Source organism: Triturus cristatus, chromosome 5_2 (assembly GCF_964204655.1).
Source record: "Triturus cristatus chromosome 5_2, aTriCri1.1, whole genome shotgun sequence".
NCBI classification, from domain to species: domain Eukaryota; kingdom Metazoa; phylum Chordata; class Amphibia; order Caudata; family Salamandridae; genus Triturus; species Triturus cristatus.
In genome coordinates this window covers 1,093,483,521-1,093,504,685 of record NC_140588.1, presented here as the reverse complement: position 1 = coordinate 1,093,504,685, position 21,165 = coordinate 1,093,483,521, and the positions used below count along the sequence as shown (strand labels likewise).

Sequence of the window (21,165 nt, the reverse complement as noted above, 5' to 3'; positions counted from 1 at the left end):
GTGGTGGGTCTGCGAACCAAGATCACACCAGAAAGTCCTGGAGGACAGAACGGCCAAAGAAGCCATCCCTCCGGACTTGGCTGTCAAGGCAATAATGCCTGGCAAACGTGTGTAACGAAGCCCACGTCGCCGCCTGACAGATGTCCTGCAAAGGGACTCCCCGTCCCAAGGCAGTAGTAGCCGCTGTGGCCCGAGTAGAATGGGCGCGCAGCCCAACAGGAGGGTCCTTTTTAGCCAAGGAATAGCACATTTTGATACACAAAACGACCCACCGAGAGATGGTCCGTTTGTGCACAGCTTTCCCCTTCTTAGCGCCCACGTACTCAACAAAAAGTTGGTCGTCCACCCGGAACTGCTTTGTGCGGTCCAGATAAAAGGAGAGCGCACGTTTTGGGTCCAGACGGTGGAGCCTCTCTTCCTCTTTGGAAGGATGCGGAGGCGGAAAGAAGGTGGGCAAGGTGACAGACTGCCCAAGGTGAAATGGAGTCACCACTTTAGGAAGAAAGGAGGGACGAGGCCGAAGGACAACCTTGTCCGGATGAACAGACAGAAAAGGAGGCTTTGAAGATAAAGCCTGGAGCTCACTCACCCGTCTAGCCGAGGTGATGGCTACCAGAAAAGCAGTCTTAAGAGTCAGAAGACGAAGAGGACAATTGTGAAGAGGCTCGAAGGGAGCGCACATCAGGAATGTCAAGACCAGATTCAAGTCCCACTGAGGCATTACAAAAGGGACAGGAGGGAACGTGTGAGTAATGCCTTTGAGAAAGCGTGTAACCACAGGGGACTTGAAAAGAGAAGGCTGATCAGGAAGCCGCAAGAAGGTGGAGATGGCAGCAAGATAACCTTTCAGGGTGCCCAGGGCAGAGCCCTGCCGGGCCAAAGAAAGAAGAAAGAGAAGGACCTCAGAAAGAGGGGCGGAAAGGGGATCCACAGCCTTTGCTGTGCACCATGCCACAAATTTGTTCCACCGGCAGGCGTATACCGTCTTTGTGGAGGGACGCCTGGCTGCCAGAATGATATCACAGACTTCAGGAGGCAAGTCAAATGGCATCAACTGCCGCCGCTCAATCTCCACGCATGGAGGTGGAGGCTGGACAGGTTCGGGTGGAGGACCGTCCCCTGCTGCTGCGACAGAAGATCCTCCCGAAGGGGCAGACGTATCGGGGGATCGGTCAACATACTGAGTAGCTCGGGATACCAGTATCTTCGTGCCCAATCCGGAGCCACCAAGATGACTTGGGCCCGGTCGTGCCTGATCTTCTTCAGCACTCTGGGCAGAAGTGGTATAGGCGGAAAGGCGTACAACAGACCGCAACTCCACTCGTGACGAAAAGCGCCGCCGAGCGAGTGCCGCCTTGGAAATTCCAACGCGCAGAACTGCTGACATTGCGCGTTCTCTTCGGTGGCGAATAGATCTAACCAAGGCTCACCCCACTGCTGAAAGAGACCTTGCGCCACCTCGGAGTTCAGACGCCATTCGTGATCCATCATGCACCGGCGGCTGAGTTCGTCCGCTCTGGCGTTCAGAGAGCCCGCCAGATGTTGAACCACTAGGGTGACGCCCTGGTGTTCCAGCCACGTCCAGAGGCGCAGAGCCTCCTGACAAAGGGTCCACGACCCCACCCCGCCCTGTTTGTTGCAATACCACATGGCGGTGGTGTTGTCCGTGAACACCTGCACGACACTGCCCCTGACAGAGGGAAGGAAGGCTTTCAGTGCAAGTCGGATCGCTCTCAACTCCAACAGGTTGATGTGGAGACGAGACTCCGCCGGAGACCAGAGGCCTCTGATCTCCGCCTCTCCCATATGGCCACCCCATCCCAGGAGGGACGCATCCGTCACGACGACATGCTCCGGTTGGGGAAGGGAGAGGCTCTTGCCCTTGACCCAATCGCGGTCCGTGAGCCACCACTGCAACTGTTGTGCAGCGCCCTCCGAGATCAAGACATGGTCGGACAGGTTGCCGTGATGCTGGGCCCACTGAAACTTCAGGTCCCACTGCAGAGCCCGCATGCGCCGCCTGGCGTGATGCACTAGTAGGATGCAGGAGGCCATCAGCCCCAGAAGCCGCAACACTAGCCTGACCGAAACCCAGGATAGAGGCCGAAAGATGGGAATCAGGGCCTGTATATCCCGGACCCGCTGTTTCGGTGGATGGACCCGGAACTGCGCCGAATCGAGAACCGCTCCGATGAAGAGGAGCGTCTGCGAGGGACTCAGGTGTGACTTCGGCACGTTGATGGAAAACCCCAGCAAATGCAGGAGATCCGCCGTAGTCTGGAGGTGGGAGACGACTGCCTGGGGCGAGCCCGCCTTCAACAACCAGTCGTCGAGATAGGGGAAGACTGGAACCCCCGATCTGCGCAGATGAGCTGCGACCACTGCCATCACTTTCGTGAACACCCGAGGGGCACTGGTGAGGCCGAAGGGGAGCACGGTAAACTGAAAGTGCTCTTGGCCCACCGTGAACCGCAGGTAACGCCGGTGGGCCGGCAGGACGGGGATATGGAAATATGCGTCCTGCAAGTCCAACGCTACCATCCAGTCTCCGGGGTCTAGGGCAGCTAGAACCCGAGCCAACGTTAACATCTTGAACCTTTCCTTCGGAGGAAGGCATTGACGTTCCGGAGGTCCAAGATAGGGCGTAGGCCCCCTTTGCCCTTCTTGGGAACCAGAAAGTAGTGGGAATAACAACCACGACCTACTTCTGGACTCGGAACGCGCTCGATGGCCCCCTTGGCCAAGAGGGCCGAAACTTCCTCGCGGAGAAGATTCAAATGATCCCCCGAGATACGGTGGTGCTGCGGTGGCATGGCTGGAGGGGTCGTCTCGAAGGGGAGGGAGTAGCCCCTTCGGACGATTTGCAGCACCCACCTGTCCGATGTAATGGACCGCCAGTGGAGCAGGTGATGGCGAACTCTGCCGCCCACTGGCGTGGAATGGGCCTGAAAGCTCGGACTAGGAAGGCTTTGAGGCGGATGCTGCCGGGGTGGATGTGGGCTGACCGCGTCGTCCTCCAGATCCGCCACGGCGGAAACCACGTCCGCGACCGCGCGCAGGCTGGTTCTGCGGCTGGTGGCTTGGCGTACGTGAGGAGGCGCCCCTTCCTTGGCCACGAAAGGGGTGAAAAGCGGAGGTTTTCGCCCGCGGAGCCGAGAGGCCCAAGGACTTGGCCGTAGCCCGGGAGTCCTTAAAGCGGTTCAGCGCACTGTCCGCCTTCTCACCAAACAGGCGAGTGCCATCAAAGGGCATGTCCATGAGGGTTGTCTGGACATCCCCAGAAAATGACGTGGACCGCATCCAGGCGTGGCGGCGGAGCGCCACCGTGGTGGAAATCGCCCTACCCAGCGAGTCCGTTGTGTCAAGCCCACATCGTATGGCGTGCCGTGCCGCATCCCTCCCATCGGCCAAAGCCTGGGTAAGACGTGTCCGGACCTCCTCCGGACACAGGGGCAGCACGTCCTCCACCGTATCCCACAGAGAATGGGAATAACGGTCCAAGAGACAGGCGGTGTTCAAAGACCGCAGGCCCAAACTAAGGGACGAGAACAGTTTCTTGCCAAACTGCTCGAGTCTCTTGGAATCCCGGTCCGGCGGAGCGGTCGGGAAGGAGGATTGGGAGGTAGAGGCCTGGATAACCAGACTCTCGGGGGTGGGGTGTTGGGACAGGAAACTGGGGTCGCCCGGAGCAGGGCGGTGGCGCCTGGCAACGTTCCTATCCACAGGAGGAACTGTGGAGGGCTTGGACCAGGTGCCCTGCAGAACGTCAGTGAGGGCCTCATTGAACGGCAGCAGAGGCTCAGTGGAGCTTGCTGCGGTTTGAAGCACCTCAGTGAGGATGTTAGTCCTCACAGCCACGGCAGGCAGCTCGAGCCCAAGGGCCGCAGCCGCCTTGCGCAGCACCACAGAAAATGCTGCACCCTCCTCCGAAGCCACAGTCGGAGGAGAAGTGAATCCAGTGTCCGGCGAGGTGTCCAGCCCACTGGCCTCCCCCAGTTCATCTGCCCAGTCCTGTGAAAGCTGTGACTGAACAGCCAGAGGGTCCTCGAACCCCTCCCAGTCGCCCCCGTCTTCCGATGCCTGATAAACAGGAGAAGTGATCGGAACCGGACTGTAGAGATGATAGGTCTCAAGCGGCGCCGGACACGGCGTCGATCGACGCCGTTGCGGCGCCGGGTCCGGAATAGGACGAAACTGGGGTTGGATGCCGTCCGGAGTCGGCGCCGGAGCAGTCGGCGTAGGCGGCTGCGCCGGCGGCGGCGTCGGTGGTTCAGTCGCCGGCGCCGGTGGAGGAGTGACTAGGTCAACCGGCGTCGACAGGGGCCCAGGCATGGGCCCCGCGGGGACCTGCGGCGTCGAGACCGGAGTCGTCGACGGCGCCGGGGCCGGAGCCGCCGGCAGGCAAGGTCGCCCAGTCGAGTCCGCGGGGCCCGAAAGCGCCAGCGGGCGTCGACGGCGGGGCCAGGCTCCTCATGGCCGAGAGGAAGGCACTGACCTCCGCCGGCGTCGCGTCAATCCCAGGGACCGGAGGGTATGGGGACTTGCGCGGCTCCTGCGGAGCCGCGGGGGTGGAACCACCCGGACCCTCGGCCGAGTCACGCGACCGGCGAGGAGTCCGAAGAGCGGTGCCGCCTCTTGGACTTCTTAGAGCGTTTGGACTTACCCGACGACTTGGAGCCCGACGATCGATGGTGGCGTCGGCTAGGGCTCCGCGAGCGATCCTTGGACCTCCTCCTGGACCGGGATCGCGCACGACGCGGAGCCGAGTGGCGAAGCTCGAGAAGCTTGCGGGACCGCTCCCGCCTAGCCTTCGAAGTCAGGGCCTGGCAATCGGAGCACGACTCCGCGTCGTGGTCGGGGCCTAAACAGTAGAGGCACCGGCGGTGGGGATCGGTCACCGACATCAGTCGATGGCAATCCTCGCAAGCCTTGAACCCAGGCATCCTACCGGCACCAGTTGTCGACAGACGAGGATCAAAAGTGATCAAAAAGGATTTAGTCAAAAAAGACTAAAAAGGGGTAGCTCTCCCGGATCTGCGCTTACTGGCGCGGAAAAAAGAAGAACTGACGTCAGCACGCGAGGGCGGCGTCCAAGTACTCCGACGACGTCATTCCGGCACACGACGCCGACGACGGACGCGGAGCCGCAGACGACGCCTAGCGACGCGCAAGGGGTATTGCTGACGAAAAATCTTCCGGATCCAGTCTGACGCCTGGGGATATTCTAAGGTGAGGAATCTAACTAACGTGTTTCTTTCAGATAGACACAACCAAGAGACACTAAAGAGCAACACAGGACCTCCGAGATTAGAACGCCAAGTGCATGAAGGTCACCGCATCTGGGAAGGACGTCCCCCACAGTGACCCCAATCATGGCAACGAGCAGACTCTGGGCATCGCTCTCAAGGGTGAGAACGCTGGACTCAATGGTGCAATCAAAGCCCAAGGCAAACACACCAGGCAGATCCTCTGCATGCTATTGTCAGACAAGACTTCTCACAAACTCTGGTTGCTTTTTCCCCTTGTTTTGTTAACCTTGCTTTAAGAGTCTAAAGATATTTTGCAAAAATATCTGCGTGGAGAAAAGAGAATTCTAAAAAAAAGAAAAAGAAAAAAAAAACCCACACCACAGGGCAGCCAAAGATTTATAACTTCATTGCAAGGATTATTATTTCCATTGCATATTCTTGGTCTTTGAAAGATTTACTTGCAGTACCAGACAATCTGGATGATGGCAGCGTTCCTCATAACAAAGGAAAACGCTATCCTTTTAAACCATAGTGCCAGGTGATGAGACCAGCCTTCCACCAGAAAGCCACACAACTTACCAGAAGCTGTAAAGCTAAAATACATGTGCAAAAAGACAAGGCAATTTGATTTGTAGACTTCACCACACATAAAATACATAAGTTCCTCACCAAATGAAGAAAACAATATGATCCTGGCCAGAGTCGAGCGCCTCTTCCTCTCCACAACCCTCACTAAGTTAGCCAACTAACCTCGTTTCATAAACATCAGCAACGCATGCAGAACCAAATCTCCTCCCATCATAGACAGTCACATGACATGTAGGCGCCAACAGGTGAAGAATGTCTCCACAAGTCTCGATCTAGACATCCCACAATTACAATGCACAGCACGCCCCGCAAGACCAGCCTGGCACAGCGAGGCGACCATGCCTCCCAAAGCCACGGCACGCCTGCCCTAATTAGAAAGAGTATGGGTGGTCTCATCAACCACATTTGCACCACAGTAGATGCATTCAATCAAATGACGTGCCTTACTCTGCAAAAGCAATTGCCCCTTCAGCATCACCATCTCTCTCAGAGGAACATCATATATGAGAATACAAGGTCAGCCTCTGAATAACCAATATCCAAGATTAACATCCATCCATCGTCAAAGCATTTCAATAGCAGCCCCTACTAGCCAGAACATATCAGCAAGCACCCGCACTACAGTGAAAACAGGTTTCCAGACACCAAATCACCTCCCATTTCATCACTTGAGAAAGAACAAGTTCAGCCAAACCACGAGTCATAATTCAGAGAAATGACCACCATTCCACCCAGTCATAAACCACCACGGTGAAACCGGAGGAGATCTGCCTGTACAGACAAAAGATTAGATACACAGATGATGTAATCCCTAAATGAAGAGACCAAGCCCCAGAGCCACAGCACTCAACACAGCCCCGCCAATCACAAATCCTGGACAAGAACAGAAACAATCCCAAAAATGACCGGGAGCAGACAACACATCCCCCAACAGAATCACAAACTGACGTGTGCTTCACCCTGAACTTCAGGACTTTCTGGCAATTTGATAACTTACACGTTTCAAACTCATCATCACTTGAATCAGAGATGACAACAGGAGCCCTGAGGAAGAAAAGAAAAGACCAATTAAAAAAGCCACACATCCACTGCTCCCCAAAGGCCATAACACTTTAACAACCGTATCAGACAAAGCACCACAGGGCCAAGGCTGAAGCCTCCACACAAGCAGAACTGTACATTATGTGGAAGGAAATGGATGCAGTCAGGGTTAGCAGTGAACAGAAAAACTGAGCTCAGAGTTGAAAGAAAAGGAGCAGTGACCATCATTCCAGAAGACTCACCTCGCATGCTTCTTCTCTGAGCCATTTTTGCCTTTCCCACTTCGCCTTCCATCTGAAATTAGAAAAACGAGTGTCACAATGCAAGCAGCAAACTTCACCTAGAGCCACAGGGGGCTCATGCATAAGCCTTAGTCAGTAAAGGTATGGGACAACAACGATTGTAACAGTACAAGGATGCAAAAAAGGACCTGGGCGAGAACGCGCCCCTCGCTCAACTTTAAAGGGTTGGGTGCACTCACCAGCATTGCCAAATCTTAGATACTAGGAGGTCGTAATACAAGAGTCTTTAAGATGGACCACACTTGGATCTGCATACGCAATCAGAGGCGCTCAATAGATCCATAAACGCCCAATGGGTGGAAACGCCCATGGCATATTTATATTTGGCCACAATAGGGTGGCAATTGAGGCACTGTTCAATTGTCCCAAGCCCCTTTCCAAAGACTCCTGATCCGGTTGGTTGACATTTCCTGGCCTCCACGATGGCGCATGCAGTGTGAATCCAGAGGCCCCCTGACCGCGAACAGCTCCGGTAAGAAGACTCAGACGTCAAAAGGCACCTCTGCACCGAAGCCCTTGATCCATGCTGAGCTGAACCGACGGTGTCCCTACATCTCTACTTACCTCTGCCGTCGATGGTCTTCCTTCTTGTAACCTACGGTGCGAGGCCTGCAGTCCGTTTCCGAAATGAAGGATCCTCATTGAAAAGCATTGGGCTCCCCACGCTGACATTGCACCAGGCACCCGGCAATCCTGGTTCTGCTGATGGTGTACGTTTGGTGCTGTTTTTACATTGAGCCCTGTACAATTTTAAAGAACCCCTGGTCTCTGCACGGTATAACCACCTAGTGGTATACCATGTACAGTGCAAGCTTCCGACAAGATGGCAGGGCCTAAACGGAGGTGGCACGGTGGGCAAAATAATGATGCACTGGAATGCAGCCTTAGTAGTTACTAGTGGCTGAGACTCCTTCAGGCATTTCATTGATCCTTTTTTGTATACTTTAGAGTTCCTATTGGTGGGATGGGTATGTCCAGCTGGGGGTCCCCTGCACACTGTCACTGGAATTAAGCTATACTTGGGTGATGAGCCCTAAAAAGGAGGAAACTGCTCCAGAGTTGCTTGTGTTCCATTACTGGGAGGACCGGGTCCTGCAATTAGGGCTGGAATGGTTCAGGCCATTGGGATTCTGGAGTTCCTCATATCAGTTACCATCTGTAAATGGTTGGCAATTACATCTCACGGATCATGGGATAGCTATCAAAATGACTTCCAAATAAGGCATTTAGTGTGTGAGGTATTTATAGGAGGCAAGTACGGGGTATGTGAATCCAAAAGGCTGCGGGCCAGTTGAACCAGAGCACGGCCTAGGTTAAGGTTAAAGCACAATGGGCTGCGAGCGTTGTCCGCTAGCAGCTGTGATACTATATGATCTGGTGTGGGTTGTAGCTCCAGGATCCAAGTCAGTACCACAGTATAGCCTGTGTGGGTCCAACTGGCAACGAGGCGCACCAGAGAGCTGATTTCTAGCCAAATAGACGCAGAATGGCTTCACAAAACTGTTAGAATTGCTGCAGAATCACTGATGGACTCGGAAATTCAGGTTGGCTCGGAACAAGAGTTGAAATAAGTTCCGAAGGGGATCGGCTTCAGAAGAGAGGCCGAGAAGCACTATCGCACCATCGAATGTCTTCTCTGGAGCGAGAGTGTAGGGAACGAGTTGAGTCCCGCTTAGATTTTTTACGTGTCTTCTTCGACTTAAACCAAAAATTGGTGTGTGGCGAAGATCAGACAAGAGCGACTTCAGCAGAGGGTACTTCAACCTCAACATGTCACAGAGTGGGGTCTTTCGGTGTTTGGCAATGTAGAGTTTGGCTTTGCGTTCTCAGATGGCCTTGGGTTTCATCAAGGCGCAGTCACTGCAGCCCTTGGCGTCGTGTTCCAACCCCGGGCACCACAGACAAACCTGATGGGTTTCTATCAAAGAAACTTGCTTGCAACCGTCCACCAGGATGTAAACCACGTAGTTTCACGGTTTGACATTCACTCACACTGGATCTTCTTAAGAACATTTTTGACAAAATAGTCTGAGGCATAGGGTAGCTTTGGATCCACGGCTGGTGATGCAGAAAGAAAGGAATGGATGTAAGCGCACATGAGTGGCACTTATATAACTTCGCGTATCCCTCCGGGACCGAAAATACTTCATCACAGAGTCACACGATGCCACCTATCAGCACGCAGGGGGTACTGCTACAGATTTTCCAGATGTAGTCTGACTCCAGGGGACTATTCAAAAGATGAGGAATCCGCAGTTAGAAATATCTATCAGAAATAAATAAATTGTCGTATGTGAAGATGTGCACTGAGGTTGGTTGCATGTTTGTGATATGTCCTAAGTTCAGTGCAATTTCTTTTCAGCCGCAGAAATTGTCCAACAGGGAGGTTGTCCCGAAGAGCGCGTGGATGGAAACTATTGTAGTTGAGTAGCGCATTACAAGCCATTGATTTTTGATACAGTACTGTACAAATCCTACCATCTCGTGTATATAATCTCAAATCAAGGAATGGTAGTGTCTCCTTGCTTCTTCACATACGACAATATCCAACACGGTTCATACGAAACGCAAACAAGAGAGCGATCAACAATAACAGAGAAGCCTTGCTTGAAACATGTCAAACCTCCTTCTAATCCGTCTGGTGTGTGTCAGTACCTTCAGCCATCAATTCAAACTGGCATATTTTAAATAAAGGTAAAAAGTCTTGTGAAAAACAGCTGTTTGCTTTTAAACAAAGCAGGAACCTTGGCAACATCCTAGTGCACTCTCGGCCGAGAGCCACACATGATACTAGCCAACAATGGACTATACATACAGGTATACCTGTCCAAGGCCACTTTCCGTGTGGCTCCTGTGTAGTCTCATCTTACTACACGTACATCACAATTGGATTTAGGATTGAAGACACCCTGGGCACTAACGAGTCACACAAATTGCAATACGGAGGCTGTTGTATATCTCATACAGAGCCCCTGTAAATTGTACTACGTGGGTATGACCACTCGTAGAGTTAAAACCAGGATTATTGAACATAAGTTCAATAAAGCACAAGAAATCCAATACAAAACTAGCCAGACATTATTTGCATGTTGGCCATACTGAACAAGATCTACGCTGGGTGGTACTGGACAAACCACACTATCACAAGAACATGGGTCCTCTTGAGACGATATTGATTCATAGAGAACAGCGCTGGGTGTTTAGATTGGGCAGCCATCTTAATGGCCTGAATGATGATATACCCTGGTGTGCATTGGTCTCTCATTAACATACCATATATTCATATTGATAAGGGCTCACACGCTATTCGGCTGCAAAGCGTCATCTATGTTGGCTTATTTATTTTTTCTAAACACATAGCTATGCCTCATAATAAATATTATCAACCAAAAATAGAGAAAATATACTTGATTTCTATTTACCCGGCCGCTTTTAATCTGAGCTTTGCTCTCTGTACAGGTTGCTGCCCATTCTGTGACTTTGGGTAGTGTTATCTATACTTCTACTAGTGTTTTATTTGAATAGGACACTGGTTGCACTTGGCGATTTGGGACCGTGACAATTTTCGTCCCTTTTACCTTGTGCGCATGAGTATTGCACATCCTTTTAGTTTGGATTATCACAACCACTAATGGCGCTCGGAGCGTTGTTTACCCCGTTACCATGACAATCACACGCATGCGAATCATGACGTAGGACGTATGTCGTCGTCCAGACCGGAGTCAATTCCGGATAAATAGATGATTCGAACGCAGAGTCCGGTTCTTCCCTCAGAGTCCTGAAAGAAACGCCACATAACTAGCAGGTGAGCGGATGGCACACACGTCTAACTATAGATAATGGGCCCGATTCACAGAACTAACTTAAGACAAAATCCTAAATTTACTACCATTTTCGTATTCACAGAAGGCACTTACTCATTTTGGTATTCACAGAAGACACTTACTCACTTCCGTATTCACAGAAGTTAGGACTCCTAACTTTAGGACTCCTAAATGCCTTCTGTGAATACCGAAAGTCTTAAAATTAGGACCCTGCAGCTCCATTCCCATTAATGTGTGTAGTATTTCATGTTTTTTTTTTTTTTTGAAAACTTTCTTTATTGGCATTTATAGATAGAATAACACACGGGCACAGGCGATATCGGCAGTAGCACATAGGGTTACATTTCAAGTGCACCCGTGCACAGTCCATAGTCCATACAATCGTGTAGCCTTCTGGCCCTTCAAGCCGTTCGTCGCTGTCCTGAGTGGGGCTGCAGATGTGTGCCCGGGCCAGCCTCTGGGTGCACTCTACTGGAGCGCGCCATAATCGCCTCGCCGTAGGGGTGCCAAGCAGTAGGACTACCCCCCCCTGTGAGGGGCGTCGCAGGGGCTATGGAAGTGCAGCCATTAAGTAACCATGAACTAACTGGGGGCGGAGAAACCGGGGAAAGGGAGGGGTGCACTGTGTCGCCTTTCGGGAGTACTGGGAGCTGCGCGCTCATACGCTGGACCATCGTGTGGGAAAGGACCGGGGTAGTCGCGCACGCGGAGATGAGGAGGGGGGGCAGGGGGGGCGGGGGCATCCAAAACGGCCTACGAGGGCTCTGGTCGTGGGGCCCGGGGGGACAACCTCTGCGAGACCCCAGGGTGTGTGGTATTTCATGTTGCTGTGATATTGCGGTACATCCCATTTTATTATGGCAAGCACTCGGCTGGAGAGGGAGACCTAATGTCTATTTAAAAGTTTGAGTTCGGAGTCGCTGCCCAACCCGTACTACCTCGCTGACAAGCCTTTCACTCTCGCCCTTGCTACCCTTAGAGTCAAGCGAGGAAAGTATTTACTTCATCCAATTTTCAGAGCCATAGTAGGGCAGACACAGCAGATGAGAGGCAAACAACCCTTGATGGTTGTGGCCCACTTGCTCTGCGGTCCCTTGAATGGGGTCCGACAGGGACGGCTTCTTGCCTCCACTAACTTTGCTTACTTTACATTTCCCCACATAGCATCTGTGGTGCACTAGATCTGTTCAACGGACCGCAGAGACATCCGCTCAAGGACAGTTACACAAATATCACACAGCTCCACCTCTGGTTACCTACCATTCTCTGCACGCCCTGTGTCGCTTGCCTCCAGGGTTTCCTTGGTCCGGCCCAGCCTCCCGAGCTGCGATGGGACACTTTTGGATCCAGTCAGGCCTTTCTGCCTTTGCTTGGTGGGGCTGCATTTGTTCTCTTTCAATGAGACATCGCTGTCTGAGTCGGAACCGGACAGGTCCAGCCGATGGGAGCAGGACACAAAGACTGGACTCTCCGCATCCTCCAGGTCAAGGCTCAGGACAGGCTGGGAGCGGCTGAACAAAGGCTTCTTGTTTTTCTTAATGCTCTCCTTCAACTGAAAGAAAGAATATTTAAAAAAACAGAAAGAAACTTAAAATAACATGCAAATAAAATCCCTAACCCTGCACATCATATTCCACACCCCACTCCCTTACACACATTACTGCTAGTCTTCCAACTCAGAACTACTTCTATAAATCTGTTTTAAGGTCGAGCCAGAGCGGCGCACGTGCTGCTCTATGAGCCATGCTGTATTAGAGTATAGTGAAGCTCCACCCATTCTCCTCCTATATTGTTCATTGGCTTGTCTCATTGTCCTTTGTAAATGCTGGCTTCCGATTCATTAGTAGGCCTGTTAGTCCTACCTTAGTCCCGCCTTATCTTCATTTGTAACCTCCCATGAGGACTGGCCCTTTTACTTCTGTTGGTACACGGTATGTCTTATTTAGTCTGTAAGCACTATTTCCTTTAATGAGTTTTTCCTACTGCAGGCACGACATGCTTCACTGCAACATTCAGCGAGCCATGTGCGCCATCACGTTCCAAAGAGCCTGGGACAAACTTGGCAGTAACCATATTTAATATGCTTTGCTCAAACCAGGAAGATGGTGGTCAGCAGGGGGGTTGGTGAGGGCGGGTGGGTTCATGGTGTCAGCTATGGCAAGATTCATTACTGCTGACTGCCCACCACCCATTCACCCTATTGGGGATCATGCGATGCATTTCGGGACAAGTAAGGGCTTTTTGATACACCCACACCATCAACCAGGCCTTCACCCCGCTATGCTACTGAGAAATAACATGGGCACCACCTTCACCCCTCCATTCGATAGACATGGACAGACAGGGAAGCACAATGCTGAAAGCCCATAATTAACACCTGTAAACTCTAGGTGCATAGCTACCAACCAGACCCCCAACGAGGAACACGGACAGGAATCGTTAATTGCCCGTAACCCTAATTTACTGTGACTATGTGACAGGCACAACTCCTGCATGCGGGCTCAGGTACTCAAGTAATCCTTCCACGCTTTCACTGCTTTCAATATTATGGACTCTTGCTCGTATCAGACATAGTGGGCAACTTCGGGTCCACCACTAGGTCCCAGCCCTCCTTCTCATTGGGTACCTGCTACAAACACCTAAAATTTCAACTAGGTCACCGGAAGCTCTAGACACGTTAGACTCCATTCAGGCCGCTATTAAAATGTGTAAGACTTTGCTGGAAAACCAAATAAATGTAGTGGCCATTGAAGTCAACCTACTGAGGGAAGATCACAAAGCTTGCAGGCAGGGTTTCTCATGCAGAGGGCCTCAGAGCGCTTTACAATAGAGTACATTACATAAGGAACTCCAAGTAGCGTGGTAGAGGTGATAAAAGTAAGACAACTACATTTACTCATGGTGAGGGTTATATATTTACAAGTTCACAAAAAAAACTCTGGTCCTTTGATGCACTCGAGGAGCAATTCAACGTCCACAAAGGACAATTCCTAACATATAGAACTTTAAAACAAGTTTTCTGTGAGAAGTTGGCCTGGTATATGCTGTCCACTAGTTAAAGTGGGCGTCTTGCACTAGTCCAGACGACCCTTATTGATGATTAGGTTAAAGACAACCTTTATTGAAAGCTATCCTAGGGGTAGCTGTGGAGAACAGCCTTCAGGATAAGTCTCGAAGGAACGTACAGCAGCTTGGTTTACCAGATAACCTCCAGAATGACCAAATGAACGTAGAACCACACAAGGAATATATAAAATAGAAGTATTTATTACTTAAACACTCTCTAACCTCTTTATGGAGATTAGAAAACAAGGCACACAATATTAAACCACTAGAAAGACAGTAAATAGCACAATACACAGTGGGCTCCAGGGGGAGACCAAACAATATACTAAGAAAGTGGTATAACAACCACGACTTGACTAGACAGTGCGTAGAGCACGTAGAATTGCTGGGACACCAAGAAACCACCCAAAGTAGTGACAGAGGGGATCCACGGACGGCGGGAGCAGTGTGAGAACATAGACGCGAGCTCCGTACAACTCTATGCGAAAGTCGTGGTTGGAATTTTAAAGATTAAGGACACTTCAGAGAGGACTTCAAGCAAACCCTTTGGAGTCTAGAAGGTTTTAAGGCCAGCACCCTTGAGAGTACCAAGATACCCATGTTACGTATCCCAGAGGAGCCGGGTGCATAGGGGTCAAGTGGTGTCAGAAACGCTCGTAGATTTCAATGGCGTGATGCGAAGAAGTGCTGCTGCCGGGAAGATGAGACGTGTCCGGTGTAATCCAAGCCTGGATCGGAGCGGAGAAGAACCTGAAAGCAGCGGGGACAGAGTCTGGGTCACTTCACAGTGACCAGGGGCACGATAGATGAATGCCCACCGATGTTGAGTGTTTCAGGTGAGAAGAGGAAGCTAGACTCTGCAGCCACGGGGACCAGGAAACGTCGACCAAAGTCCGAAGGTGAGCTGTCCCACAAAGGATGTTGAGTGCCAGGGGTTAGTGTCTGGATTGAACACCAACAAGCCTTGGCAACTGCAACTCACTAGAGCAGAGGAAAGATGCTTCGGTGAGGACCAGCAAGGTCCTGGGGACTCTCCAAGCTATGGAGAGTCTGGGCACGTCTGAAGCAACCAGGAAAGCTCACAAAGTCAAAGTTACCCTCACAGGGACCCACAGGTCAACGGACAAGGGATCGCCACGGGATCTCGAGCTGAATCACAAAATACCAGCCCACGGAACACTCGTGGAGTGTAGGCCGGAAACCTTCAGTGGAAATATTGCTCCGGGTCACCACAAAGCACATGCTGCTGCAAGTGTATGCAGTGCACAGGGGTTCGGGTTGCACGGCCCACACGAGGGATACAGGCCTCAGAATTGCTGAGAGCACAGATCAACCTCAGAGACCACGGGAACCCACCTCCTGTGTTGAAGAAATCTTCGGAGTCCTCAGGAGCTTCGGAGATGCAAACCAGTCATATGCGTTTCAGGTGCCTGCCTTGCAGGGGAGTAACTCCTTTACTCCAAGGGAGATTTTTCAGTCATGCAGCGCCGTGCATAGTCGAAGTACTTGGTTTCTGTGGCAGAGTTTAGTCCAGGTAAATCTAACGTCCTGTAGTCAGGGGTTTCTACTTTATACCCAACGAAGGGGTGGGACAAACTCTGGGGACCCACCTATGGGAGGGTCAGGACAGAGGGGTGGCTACACCCATGTCCTTTGTCCAGTTTTGTGCCAGAGCAGGAGCAAATAGCTTGAGCAGGACTATGCACAGCGACACCAAATGTGCCCCCACTGCAGACACCAAAGCACTCTCCGAGTGCACCCACCCAGCCCCAATACACTAAAGCCTGTCTGGGAGGTGGTGACACCTCCCTGTGACAGGAAACTATTGTCCAGCCTTTCCCTGCCGGAGTTTCGTCCAGCAGCAGGAGAGCAGACTCGTGTCTGCGGCTGGCAGCATCCATTTTGTGATGCCAGGGTCGAGAAAGCTGGTACCGGGTGTACTGGTGTGGTCATGTTTCTCCCTCTATGAGGGTGGAATCATACCTCCCCCGCCAGTTACTGGCAGGGAGGTATGATTCCAAGGGATTTGACATCAAACACGACATGCTTCTTTGCAGTCATTTTAAAGTTAGCATTTACAGCGAGGTTATAATGCACTTAAGTATATATGGTTGGCTGCATCACAAACAACCCCGGAATAGAGGTTCCGAAGGCTGCAGAGGGGCTCTGCTCATGCATGGGCACCCTCTCACATAAAACCCAGCACCCTGCCTTAATGATTGATAAGGCCTGCCATGAGGGTGACTGAAAGGTGTATATGTGCAGTGATATAGGATATAGTGAACCTATATCTAAGTAAGGAGCGCATGCACCACCTTACACAGGCTGCTGTAGCAGACCTGTGGTGTCATTTTGAATGGTCTCCCAGGGGTGGCAGAATACATGCTGCAGCCCCTGAGAGGCCTCTGGGGTACCTATGCCCTGGGTACATAGTATACCATATACTAGGGACTTATAAGGGTACCGCAGAATCCAATCTGGAGTGTAACCAAAGTACATGCAATCAATTTAGGGAGAAAGCAGATAGACTGGGGTCCTGATTAGCAGGAGCCCAGTCAGACTAGTCAAAACCAGCAAAACACAATGAAAAAAGTGGGGGTAACCATGCAGATTCCACCTTCCTACACTTCCCATACTGCATGCAACATTGCATTAACAGACGCAAACTCACACGGTCATGCAATCACGCCAAGTGGTTGTAGGCTTATCAATTTCCTATTCAGGGTCTTGAGTGAACACTTTCAGATCTCTCTGGCTAGACTTTGGGATAAGTGGGATACTGAACGTGAGAAAATGTTAAAGAATGAATAAAGGCACTGGCCTACCAGACTACAGTCTCTAGAAATGGCAGATTTAAACTTATCCAGTCTAATAGACTCCATTGATCCCATGTTTCACTAGCTAAAGTGAACAAATTCTTTCCGGGGGCAAATACTGGTTGACCTTGCCATAGCTCACCTGCTGACCCATTACACATGCTATGATCCTGCCCATCCAGATCCCATTTCTGGTCAACAGTCACCTCACAATTACCGCAGGTTATAGGATAAGCGGCCATACATAAATGAGAGGTCTGATCCGCGGAATCTTTCAAACCCACAGAGAAAATAAATTAGTAGCGTGATTTCAAGACCTAGCATTACTCCTCTCAAAACACACTACCACGCGTCACTGGAAGGTCACCGTACCCCACCTGCATGGAGGCATTCACTATTGGTCTGGGCCAAGGCAGAGAGCAAAGGTCTGAACACAGAAGCCAGATTTTTCCGAAAACATTCTTGTCTCAAGGTTGGGACGTACTTTTGTTACACTTCCAGGCTGAAACTAACGATGAGGCACTGCCACCCTAACAAACCTCATTTAAAAAAGTGGCAGCATCATCACCTGAGGTGGCTTGGAGTGACTACCTACTGACCCTGATTGAGCCCTAATGCTATTTCATTCCTCTGCAATCCCAATAAAACAGTGCGCAAGGCTCTCGTACCAGGGTATCGAGTAACGTACTCAGGGGTCTGTATTTGAACAATACCATCGTGTTTTTTTCAATAAAACTGGGCACATCTCTGTAGACTTTGCTCCACTCTCATCATACTGTCATCCCATGCCTGCTAAGTGTTACAGTTTTGTATTGGTTTTTCTATCTCTCCATACATGCATTACAACATGACATGAAACTTCTGAATCAAAGTTTTAACCTAGAGACTTCTTATGCCAGTTCGTGATTTTGTTGCATTTGAAATCTATATATTGCTGTACAAGTTAAATAATAAAAAAAAGTTCCACAAAGAAATATTTTTTAAACGAGAGCCTCAACTCTGCACATCTTCCCCCAAGCACTCAACTGCCTTGCATGCGAAGGCCCAGGCCTCTAAAACTAATACAAATGTAACCCCAGGCCTGCAGGTCTAGTGACTTGAACAAGCTACTCGACCTCACTATAATGCTTTTGACCCATAAACTAGACTCAAATTGTGTTACCCTCTGCAAATAGTTTCTTTCGCTGAGCCCCTTTTTTAGGTCTCGCCCGACCCAGCGCATGCGCTGGTCTGGCGGGATTTATTGAGAGGGCTCCAAAAAGTGCTACCAGGCCAGCCTGGAGCTACAGTGTATGTGCGCGGGCGCCGCGCTTTACCGCGATTACTTTCACTTTAGCGGCCGCACGGCCGCTTTGATGTTTGATCGTGATGGCGATCACTTTAGCTTTGCATAGTCAATAGGTCTCGCTTTTGGGACCTTATAAGTATTTAGTTATGCAACTGTGGCATGGCTAAACACTTATAAGGTCCCAAAGGCGAGACCTATTGGCTATGCCAATGCTTGTCTTCATTATTACATGAAAGCACCTTCAAATATGTATAATATGAAAGCAGCCTGTGTACAGGGTACTCATGACCCAACTTCTCCGTTAGATCACTAACACCAATGTTATCAGGGGAGGGGCAGAAATGTTTCTCAGTTCAGGTTTTAAAACTCTGACTTATAACAAATATGTAAAGCATATTAGGAAGCACACTGTCATTTACAGTTAGCACGCTTTCCATTTAAATCACCACGTTTCCCACTAATATGCAGTTCTACTGATAAAACTATACTGCGTACAAATAATTTCTTGTAAAAATAAGATCTTTAAATATTTATCATTTTCAAATCACCAGGTAAAGTGTTCTGATTTGTTTAGAACCTATTACAGGTTTGTCACTTCTGATTTACAAAACAAGCGCTTTCCTAATTGTTGATACATTTTGAAATATTTTTACCTTCCATTTGCAAGCTATTTGAATGTTGTGTGTTAGTAAGAAAAACTAACATCCTCCAGCCTTTTTTGTTCACAAAGATTGTCAGACAATTCACTTTGCAAAATCCTTTAAATTTGCAGCCCGCGAAAGAACAGTAAACACTAATCGCCAGGATGAAATAAACAGCAATTTGTGATAAGACATAAGCCGACATTTGACCTCTGTCTTTGAACGCACAAAAAATGTGACTAAATAAAAAGATTTAAAGATACTTTCATTGCTCGTTCACTTTCCAGATGAGTGGGACACCTGCTCTTTTCAGCTCTGGCACTCTCGCCAGAAAAGACTAACCAGACCTACGAATAGCTCTCCCTGGTGAAATATGACTCGCCATGGCGAGTAGATTTTGAGGCCAGATGCCTAAACAATATACATAGCATAACCACCACCGTTACTCCCCCACAAAAACACAGCTTACTTCACCCACCACATCTTCCCAGAAACAGACAATATCTAAAGAGTATACATCATACACACCAGTGTTCCTCCTAAACACAGAGCCTACTGAACTCAACCCATCATTGCACTCGCAACCCTAACTCTGACCGCTGGATATCTCAGAGGGCCGAGAAGGACCCCTCCATACACCCAGCATCAAACTTAACCAGGAGGGGTCCTGGCTTTTGACAAACATCATACAACAGACTTGGGTACAGGAGCGCTCATGTGTAACTGGGTTAAAGTGCCTGTCCTGTCCTCCTCCACAATGACCAGCTCTACTCCCTTCACAAGCAAAGACCCAAGTGTTCCCCTCTGTATCCTTTACTCACTCCACCACAGTGGCTCTTGTTTTTTACGTCTGCATGCTCCCTTTTGTGGCAGTATTTATCCCACCACCACCACTGTCGGTCAAGTGTTTATTTTGCCGAAACTCCCACTTTCCATTATATCTTCTATTTTTCCTTCCTTCACTCATCACTACCCCAGTAGTTATCCATGCGCTTGTTAACACCGTACACTTACCGCGCCCCCATCATCGCTGCTCCTGTATTTCCTGCTCAGCTGTATTACTGTTCCCACCCATCATTGTTGCACCAGTCTTTATGCCATCATCTTCGGTAGTCTGGTGATGACTCCTAAATGATCTTCCCTCCTCCGTTACATACTGCCTCCACAATCATCACTCATTTTCACTCCCTTCACCGTCGCCTCTTCTCCTCCACTAGTATCAAGCTGCCCATGATCCAAGTCTCAACTGAGATTAACATATGGGCAGACTCCACCCAGAGACGCAGTTCAATCAGCAGATCTTACACACCCGAGACCAACAGCCAATGAACCTACCTCTACCGCAGTTCATATTTTTGGTCTAATAGCTGTAAAACCAGAAGCTGTGCCCTCGCCAACCTTTGCTGTGATCAAATGATAAACTGCTACCTCTGTTGGTATAACTGACCCTGAAGTGGTCAGTGGCAGAGTAACACTCAGATTTTTCAAAGAAGTCTCATCTCACCTCTCACTGGCACTCGCCCAAGTGGGAGATGCCACTGTACCATCAAAGATAGCAAAATACTATTAATAGCTGTTGAGAACTAAAAGAGGGAGACAAGGGAAATAAAATGGGGGTTACAAGATGGAAAACCAGGTAAATGTGGGACAAGGAGAGGGGAACATGAGAGGTAAAGACTGGTTATAGCCGGCAAACAAGAGCATGACAAGTAAGAAAACCAGGAGAAAATAACTGGGAGACCAGGCAGGGGCATGGGGACTAAAAATGGGTGAAGGATGGAGGAGACAAGGGGGAAAACTGTAGAACATATGGTCAAGGAGAGGGATGGGGGCAAGATAAGAAATGAAACGTAGGACACAAGAGGGAAACTGGCAGACAACTAGGGATAAAAAGAAGGAGGTGGAAGAGGGACAACATCTGCTTTGTATAGAGTGGACCACAAAATACTCCTCCAGACTCAAGCACAGTTTGGGAATAAATTACGTTTTACTAAAACGGTCCAAATCAACATACCCATGTCAATGGCTTAAAATTGGAAAAGTCTCTCCAAACCGACCACTGTGGCCAGAGGTATAGCCAAGGACTCGATATTGACAAGATATTTCCCAATATATAAACTTGACCACACAGAGCCCTTCTGATCAATCCAAGGCTTCAGTATAATCACTCTTATACCTCAGAATATCTGCGGGTGAAGATCACAGGAGCTTATTCCCCACACAACCAAGATTCAAAAAGTGATAAAAGATTGATCAACTACAGGACATAAAATTTAATTTATCTTAATGTACTCAAAAACCTACTACCAGCTGAACAGTATTGGATACATGACTGCATACTACTAAATCC

General features: G+C 49.8%; 1 protein-coding gene across 1 annotated transcript in view; it reads right to left on the bottom strand.

Annotated features, from left to right (window-relative positions):
- LOC146829744 (germ cell nuclear acidic protein-like) overlaps positions 1-21,165 on the bottom strand; it is a 144,784-nt gene that overhangs the window by 107,490 nt on the left and 16,129 nt on the right. Inside the window, exons 2-4 of the mRNA XM_085608468.1 lie at positions 12,265-12,556; positions 7,121-7,172; positions 6,835-6,881 (exon numbers count right to left, since the gene is read on the bottom strand). Coding sequence (XP_085464594.1) covers positions 6,835-6,881; positions 7,121-7,172; positions 12,265-12,556 — 391 coding nt within the window. The remainder of the gene's footprint in view (positions 1-6,834; positions 6,882-7,120; positions 7,173-12,264; positions 12,557-21,165) is intronic.